This window comes from Chinchilla lanigera, unplaced genomic scaffold (assembly GCF_000276665.1).
Source record: "Chinchilla lanigera isolate Chin_1 unplaced genomic scaffold, ChiLan1.0 scaffold00032, whole genome shotgun sequence".
Lineage (NCBI taxonomy): Eukaryota > Metazoa > Chordata > Mammalia > Rodentia > Chinchillidae > Chinchilla > Chinchilla lanigera.
In genome coordinates, this window is record NW_004955433.1 from 14,615,617 (window position 1) to 14,624,330 (window position 8,714).

The window sequence follows — 8,714 nt, forward strand, 5'->3', positions numbered from 1 at the left end:
AAAGAAAGATAAACTCGAGGCTTTTATAGATAAATGGTCACAACTAGAGACCATCCTAAGTGAAATAAATCAGACATACATGTGCAAGCACCACATTGTTTCACTAGTGTAAAACTTGAAAGAGTTAAACTAGGAGGTATGATAGACATTGTGAAATGATAGGAGTGTTTACTCAAGGGTAAAGGGCAATTGGGATGTGGGAAAACAGAAGGGAAAGAAGGAGAAAGTTTGTATGTATGTATATACAGGATAGTTAACGTAGTTGTTGTACTGTCTTCTATTTCTTTGCTGAAAGAAACTGTCAATGAGTCCTTGATTGATCAATATTGCATGTCTCTATCTGTATTCATGAGAAACCACTTTGAAGATATCAATATGTAATACAACAAGCATTGTTAATTTCGTACCACTTTGTTAGTAACTCTGTATTGTCTGTACTGTTCTTTTGCTATTTTGTAAAAGGTTGTCTGTCTGTTAATGTTTTCCTCCTTTCATTTTTAAAATTAATAATAATAATAATAATATGCTAAGTACCAGTTAAAATTCTATAACTCTTGAGTTCTCCTGTCCTTTTCCTTGTAGTTTTCATTTGACTTTCAATAAATCCAGATGTTAAAGAAGGAGTACTTTTTCTCCTTAAAGGAAATTTCAAGTATACATAAAAGTATAATGAATCTGTACACTGTCATCTAGACTTAATGATCAGTTTTGCCACACTTACTTCATCTATTGCTTTTTTTTGAGGCAGGATTTTGCTGTGTAGCCCAGGCTGGCCTTGAACTCACTGTGTAGTCCAGACTGGCCTCAAACTCACTGTGGTCCTGCTGCTTCAGCATTCTGAGTGCTGGGATTACAGGCATGCAACACCACACCCAACTGTTTTTTCTGTGACATGCTCTCACTGTGTAATTCAGGCTGGCCTTGAACTTGCAGCAGTCCTCTTGCCTCGGCCTCTTGAGTGCTGGGATTACAGCATGTGCCACCATGCCCAGCTGCGCCATTTGTTTGGAAATATTTAAAAGTAATTCTCAGATATATTGTCTTTTCATGCCTCCATGCGTCAACATATACTTGCAGAAGCCTTTTAGTTGTCATGCGTAACAATGCCTTCATCATCAGGTCTAACAAAAAATTTAAAAGCTCTTTGTCTTATTTCCGTGTGCTGTAACTTTTTAAAGTGATCAAGCAGTATCACACGAAGACTTGTCTTGGAATTCTGTCCTAGCATACTGGCTGTGACTGTCAGCAAATACACTGGATAACTGAATACGTTATTAGACAGAAAACCTTAAAGCTGCTTCCTTTCTTCCAGCTGTACAACTAGAGAATTCAGTGTTGTATCTCAGTGCTTGAATTTCACTATATATAAGTTTGTTGATTTCATTTAACAAAACTTATCGAACATTTACTGTATGTAATTTGGCCTAAGGATGTGAAGTAACCTGCAGGGGTGACTACATACACTATGGTCTTCCTACAGTTCTGTTAAGACTTCACTTTTGTGAAGTGCTGCCAGAGGAGCCACTGCTAGAGCGGCAAAGCCCAAGGTGACTCCCACACACCTGCCCACAAGCAGGTGAGGGCCGTTGCTTGGCTGAAGAGCTGTGAGCTTGGCATTAAACAAGTCAGGTCTCCAGTGCAGCCCTGCTCTCTACCAGCTTAGTGAGCTTATGCAAATCTTATGTCTTTTATGAGTCTGTGTAGGCTCCCTTCTAGAATAGGGGTGAGTTCCCCCCTCACAAGATGGTTGGGGTCCCAACAACCTGTATAAGAAACGAAATGGTCCGTGATTATGCAGCAGATACCACACACACACACCTAACTCGGCCCCAATATAGATTCATATCCAGGGACGGGAGAAGCGAGTATTGGTAGGAGAGGAGAGATTTCTTTCAGGAAAGACTTGCAGGGCAAAGTGGCTTTGGAGCTGCTTCCTAAAGGATGATTAGTGGATTTAGGCCTGCAGTGAGACTCAGGACATCAAAATGGGGTGGGTATCTAATCACCTGGAAAGGTTCAGCTTGTTTGTACATCAGGTAAGAACCTGTGCAAGACAAGGGCTCCTCTTCCCTGTGGGATCTGTGGGTGGAGTAGAGATAAATGGTTACTGCTACTTGCTTTATATATTGGTGTCTGGGTGCGCCTGGCTATACATAAGTTAATGCCTTTATTTAGAATACGTTGCCTCCTTTTTAATTAGATTTTCCAAATAAAGCTATTAGTGTGTTCAGGTTGTCAAGTGTGAGGCTTAGTTCAGCTAAACAAGGATCAACTGAGCACATAACTGTGTGCACATAACTGTGTAATGCGCTTGCATTACACAGTGCTTCAGACAGTTATCTAACACGTAACTGCCATAAGGCCTGTTCTTCTCCCTGTTCTGATTTGAATTCTGATTATAATTTAGTTTTCAGTTATTTATACTCAACCAACTCAAAAAGAGTTTTGTTTTAATCTGTGTACAGGCCTGAAGCTGTACAGCAGGCATTCCAAGGCCTGGGCTTCTCTGGCTACACAACCTATGGGTGGCTGCAGCTCTCCTGGTTCCAGCAGATCTATGCACGGCAGTACTACATGCAGTAGTAAGTCCTTCCTGCTATGCTGGGTGTGACTAGTCCTGGGGACTGAGGGAAATCCCATCTGTGCTGTAAAGTTCAGGGTGGAGGAGTGAATGTATTTTCACCACTTATTGCAGAGCCTGCCCTTGTTCTGTGGGTGGAGTAGAGATAAATGGTCGCTGCTACTTGCTTTATATATTGGTGCCTGGGTGCGCCTGCCTGTACATAAGTTAATGCCTTTATTTAGAATATGTTGCCTCCTTTTTAATTTGTGGTATATTTAAAGTTTTGTGAAAATTTTATTTTGCTAATATACTATAATTTTATGGTGGCCTTGTTATTTAACTCCAGATGAAATTTAAATTTAAGTTAAAGAGAAATCAAGTGTAAATACACCTTCTTAAAATTGTTAAGTTAAAGACTGTTGTGTAAATAAGGTCACTGTCTTCAAAGTTTTTTGCTCTCAACATGAATCTGCCTCTATTTTTATTTTAGTTTAGCTGCCACTGCGGCATCAGGAGCTTTTGTCCCATCACCAAGTGCCCAAGAGATACCTGTGGTCTCTACACCTGCTCCAGCCCCAATTCACAACCAGTTTCCCGCTGAAAACCAACCAGCCAATCAGAATGCAGCTCCTCAAGTGGTTGTTAATCCTGGAGCCAATCAAAATTTGCGGATGAATGCACAAGGTGGCCCTCTTGTGGAAGAAGATGATGAGATTAATCGAGATTGGTTGGACTGGACCTATTCAGCAGCCACATTTTCTGTTTTTCTCAGTATCCTCTACTTCTACTCCTCCCTGAGCAGATTCCTCATGGTCATGGGGGCCACCATCGTTATGTACCTGTAAGCAGATGGTTTCTTTCCTTTTTTTTTCCTTTTCTGCAAGTTATGCTATTCCATGACTCAAATCAAGTACAGATTTTTTGTTTTGAGTAGTCTGCAGTTACTGAAGGTTTGTTTAAATAATGTCATTCTGGCACTTTCAGTGCAAGGAATTCATGGCGTGGTTGTGTATTCTCAAGAATGCATTAATCATGTGGTAATACAAATTCCTTTTTCTTCTAGATAAATTAGCTTCAGGCTCATAGCCACAACATAGCCATATTGTATTTGTTTTGAATATGAACATATTTGTCTCTATTGTGCTAAGCTGACTTCCACGATGAAGGTCAGGCCCTGTTAGCATAACCTTGAAGGGCCAGGAAACCTTCACAGACCTGCTGTTTGGCTTCAGCTGTCGAATAGGACAGTATTTCCCAGCTGGAGTTAATTCTGTACCTGCTCCCAGGGGACATTTGGCAATGTCAGGAGACATTTTTGATTGTCACAGCTAGAGAGGGTGGGCCTGCTGGCACCTGCTAGAGGTAGAGTGAGGGAGACTGCTTGATTTCCAGCAGGGCACAGGGCAGCTTCCTCAGTACACATCCTGCCCAGCATGCCACTAGTGCTGAAGTGGAGAAAGCCTGACCTAGAGTGACAGGTCTTTGTGCTTGACCCTCAATTTTTCCTTTATAATGAAAATGGATTTTTATTTTAGTTTTTAAAAATAAAAAATAGGAATATACTTACCATAACATATGTCCACAGTCATCGTTACTATTTTGTCATATTTATTTGAAGACTTGAATTTAATTAGATTTTCCAAATAAAGCTATTAGTGTGTTCAGGTTGTCAAGTGTAAGGCTTAGTTCAGCTGAATAAGGATCAACTGAGCACATAACTGTGTGCCAGGTGCTGTTCTGTTACTGATGCGTGAAACACAGGCCCGTGCAGAGGTCTCCAGACAGTGACAGATGGCTCTGCACATGCAGCTAATAGGGTGCTGCCGAGATTAGAGGAGCAGAGCTTCGATTCTTGAGTAGACCCCACTGTGAAGCTGGCTAAGAGGGACTCTATGTGCTTCTTTTAAAGGCACCACGTCGGGTGGTTTCCGTTCAGACAGAGACCTGTTCAGAACTTCCCCAATGATGGTCCTCCTCAGGAAGCTGTGAATCAGGACCCGAACAACAACTTACAGGTACAAAGCCTCTGTCTGAGCCTGTGCAAGCGGCGTGTGCTGTGCCGGGCCTTAACCCGGAGACCTCCAGCCATGCACTGTACCATTTCATTAGGCCAAGTATTTCATGATTTTTTTCCATTTATTCTTAGAGTAGCAGATTTTTTAAAACTGCGAACATGCCATCAAGTCCATCATGTATTTTTGTCATGTGGCAGCTGCATTTCTGCAGAGGGAGGTAGTGTTTTCTCAGCTCACATTCTGAGTTGCAGAGGTTGATGACAGCGTGTTCTGTGATGGTAACTGCTAGTGGATAGCAGTTCTTTCTAGTGAAGGATTGGGTACATAAGCACGCCTCGTGGAACAGATTTCTTGGAAAGTAGTGCGCAGAAACAGAGCTTTTGTAAGTCACGTTAAGGCATGATTCTAAAGGATATACTTTGACAACAAAAATTGTCTTTGTATTATGATTTTAGAACTCTGAGTTTCCATTATTGTTTTCCTAACTCAGAACCGCTAAAATTGGGCGATCTAAAGACATGAGAAGCCCTGGGCATTTGTATGCATCAATTTGTGTCATGGCTTCCTGTCTTGATAGTGAAGTGGTTAATTACTAATTTAATAATAGTTGAACATCAGAGACTGAACTTGCTCTGATACTTGCTGCTCTGATACAAAAGTGCACCATCGTGCTGAGGAAGCTCGAGAAGAGCCTTCTGTAGAGGAGGACGTCATTCCCAGGGGCAGGGTGTGTAGCATGAGGGCCAGGAGTTTAGCCTGCCCTCTCCTAACGTTACTTGGGAGTTCACTGTGGCCCTAATTGCTTTCTCCTTGTGTTTCACCACCTATAGGAAGGCACTGATTCTGAAACTGAAGACCCGAACCGCCTCCCCCAGGACCGGGAAGTGCTGGGTGCCGAGCAGACCAGCCCTTCATTTGTGAGCACAGCGTGGCTTGTCTTCAAGACTTTCTTTGCCTCTCTTCTTCCGGAAGGTCCTCCAGCCATAGCAAACTGACGACTCTTGCGCTCTCAAGGCTAGAGGCTTTGACACGCAGGGACTGATGTCTGACCAGCTGGATTTCTTCACCTGGACCTCACATGATGCAGAGTCATTACAAAACACCCATAAGGATGATAAAATGCTTTTGTTACTGAGCAAAAGCGGAAAGACAGGAAGCCATGATACAAATTGATGAACAAAAATGCCCAGGGCTTCTTATGTCTTTATTCTGAAGAGCTTTAATATATACTGTATGTAGTTTAATAAGCATTGTAAGTAGGTGGCAATAGGTGTCGCATGTTTATGCCTGAGGAACTTTCCCAGATGTTGCGTCTGCATGTATGTTTGTACATAGAGGTCATAGATGCAGACATGGTTCTGCTGGTACGATTTGATTCCTGTTGGAATGTTTAAATTACACTAAGTGTACTACTTTATATAATCAGGGAAATTGCTAGACATGTTAGCAGGACTTTTCTAGGAAAGACTTACGTATAATTGCTTTTTAAAATGCAGTGCTTTCTTTAAACCCAGAGGACCTTTGCAGAGGTAGAAACCTTTGCTGGGTTTTCTGTTCAATAAAGTTTTGCTATGACTTACTGTGGTAGAGACTCCTGTTATCCTAGCAGTTTACTCCGTGTCCCTTGTCACTGGGTGGTTAACAGTTGCCATTGGAGCTTTTCTTTTCCCTCTCTTCCCTCCTCTGCCCTCCCCTTCCTTTCCCTTCCTTCTTTTTTTCTTGTTGTGGTAGGGATCCAACCCAGGGCCTTGCACATTGCAAGGCAAGCCCATCTGCCACGGAGCTAAATCGCTGACCAGGCCATGAAGGTTTTAACTTACTAAGACTACATCTGTAGTTTGCTCCCATTTCCTGATTTAAACATTACTGGCTCATACAGGAACCCACCAAGGTTAAAATTTCAAAATGTAAAAAGTGGCAAAAAGTTTAAAAAAACAGCATGCCTCAGGAACAGAGCAGCTATAAAAAGGCAGTGGTAATACTGACAAACTATAAAAAGTAGTACTTGCTGGAAGGAAGATGAAGCTTGAGAGTGGAGTTCAAGAGTTTATGTGCAGAACATGAGTGAAGTGAAGGAAAGGGTCTGGGAAGCAGGAGAGAAGCATCACAGCAGGAGCAAAGCACAGCCAAGTTTTGGCTGATGCCAAACAGAATTAGGTCTTGGTGTTTGAAGAAAGAAACCATTAAGAATTTGTAGTCTTGGGTGGGAACGCCTATTGCTTTCCAGAAGCAAAGCCATCACCATCTGGCAAGAGGCCTGAGCCCCAGGTAGCTGGCAGTGCCCATCTCCTGTTTGTATAGGAGTAGAGCCATACACCTCTCCGTCCCCGTGGTGTTGGATTGTAAGAGTTAATTAAACTCCCCACTGCATGGCCCCCAAACCTACAGTGCCAGCTAATTTTATATGCCTTTAACTGAAATGCTCTAAGACGTGAAATATATGATCACCCAGAATTTTTCCTTTTATAAGGATTTTGCTAGCACATCCAATGGTGATATTTTGCATGTTTCTATTGTCCAGTCATGCCATGGACAACCGGTGTCCTGTACTCCTAGAAATAGTCACCAGTGCTATTACCTCTAATCAGATTGAAGAACCAATTTCAGGAACCCTAGACCAATTCAGTAAACTCATCTTTAAGATTCTGTTTCTCTGGAATCATGCTTGTCACCAAAATCTGTACCATTCACATCCCTACCAGGCAAAACAGGAAAAGTAGAACATACAGTGTACCTCAGTTCCCAAATGCTTTTGTTTGTGAATAATTTGGTTTGTAAATAGAAGCATTTGGCAAAATTTTCATTTCATTCATGAACTCTGCATTGGGTGATGAACACAGCTGTAGTCATCTTTGCCACATGAACACAAATGCAGCCATCTTTGCCAGAATCATGGAATGAATGAACTTCATGAACCAAGGTACCACTGTACAGCAGTCCCCGCTTAACCTGTGAAAATGAATAAGCCCCTCCCTAGTATCAAACTCATCTCATAATCAAGATAGCTAAGTGACTGGCGGGCAGGTTGTGTCCACAGTGTGGTTACTCTGGATGAGGGGATGATTCACTTCCCGGTGATACAAGGTGCGATTTCATCACACTACTCAGACCGGTGTGCAGTTTAAAAAGTTATTTCTAGAATTTCCATTTAGTAGTAATTTGTAGTAGTAATTTAGTAGTTAACTTTAGACCATGGTTGGCTGTAGATAAGTGAAACCATGGATAAGGGGGGGTTACTGTATTTATATTTTCTACTCAGTGCAGACAATCAGTTTACATGACAGTAGAGGATGGCCAGGCATGTGTGAAACCACAGGGCAGTTGGGAAGAACTGATGCTGCAGTGCCCGGGCCTGCTTTCTTCAGGGAAACCTCAGTTCTGCTCTTAAGGCCTTTCAATGAGAAAAGGATGAGCCCAGGGATTCACATTCCCAGTTCAGTTTCTCCATAAATGACCCAAAAGCCGTATCACCTGCAAAAGAAACCTTCATCTCCTGAGGAGCCCCAGAGCAGAGATTTCTGAAAGTCAAAGCCGAAGTCTCATCTAGGAAGTGGCTGAATTACAACACAAAGAAAGTCTCCAAGCTTGCAGGTGTCTTCTGGAAATTAAGGATGTGGGGTAATGGTAGAAAGAATATAAAGTTAGATCAGGCTGAATTTACTGATGTGGGCTCACTAAGCAGAGATTCTGGATTCAGTACTTTGGTGTGAAGGGTTAGATGGGCTCTAACAGTGGCCAGTTGCTCAACTGGCTGAGACATGGACCCAAAGGTAAACTGAAGTGTGAGAACTGCCTATGTAGAGGAAGGGATCCAAAGATTTCAGGGCACTGCAGTGCTAGAAGGACCAATCTAACAATCCCTGGCTTGTCCAACTTTGGAATGTTCAAGAACACACTGTTGTCATAACTATGAGAAATATATTTAAGAGACAGCCCAGCATTACTCAAGAGCTTGTGGTCACTCTTCTTTCTAGATCAAAAATAACAGTGGGAAATGTTGGCCCTGAAATGGGATACTTAAGTACAGTGGGGACTACTGAGCCCTAGAGTGGCAGGGACCAAGTGGCGGCACTTACTATCCAAAATAAGCTAGACGTGGTAATCATTTTTGACAGTAGAGTCAATGCAGTATTCAA

General features: G+C 42.3%; 1 protein-coding gene across 4 annotated transcripts in view; it reads left to right on the forward strand.

The window, feature by feature from the left end:
* Herpud1 (homocysteine-inducible, endoplasmic reticulum stress-inducible, ubiquitin-like domain member 1) overlaps positions 1-6,158 on the forward strand; it is a 12,500-nt gene extending 6,342 nt beyond the window's left edge. For all 4 annotated transcript variants that reach the window (XM_005388368.2, XM_005388367.2, XM_013516273.1 and 1 more), the window contains exons 5-8: positions 2,466-2,582; positions 3,054-3,404; positions 4,473-4,578; positions 5,409-6,158. In XM_005388368.2, the coding sequence (XP_005388425.2) occupies positions 2,466-2,582; positions 3,054-3,404; positions 4,473-4,578; positions 5,409-5,573 (739 nt within the window). In that variant the 3' untranslated portion in view covers positions 5,574-6,158. The remainder of the gene's footprint in view (positions 1-2,465; positions 2,583-3,053; positions 3,405-4,472; positions 4,579-5,408) is intronic.
* The last annotated feature ends 2,556 nt before the right edge of the window (positions 6,159-8,714 follow it).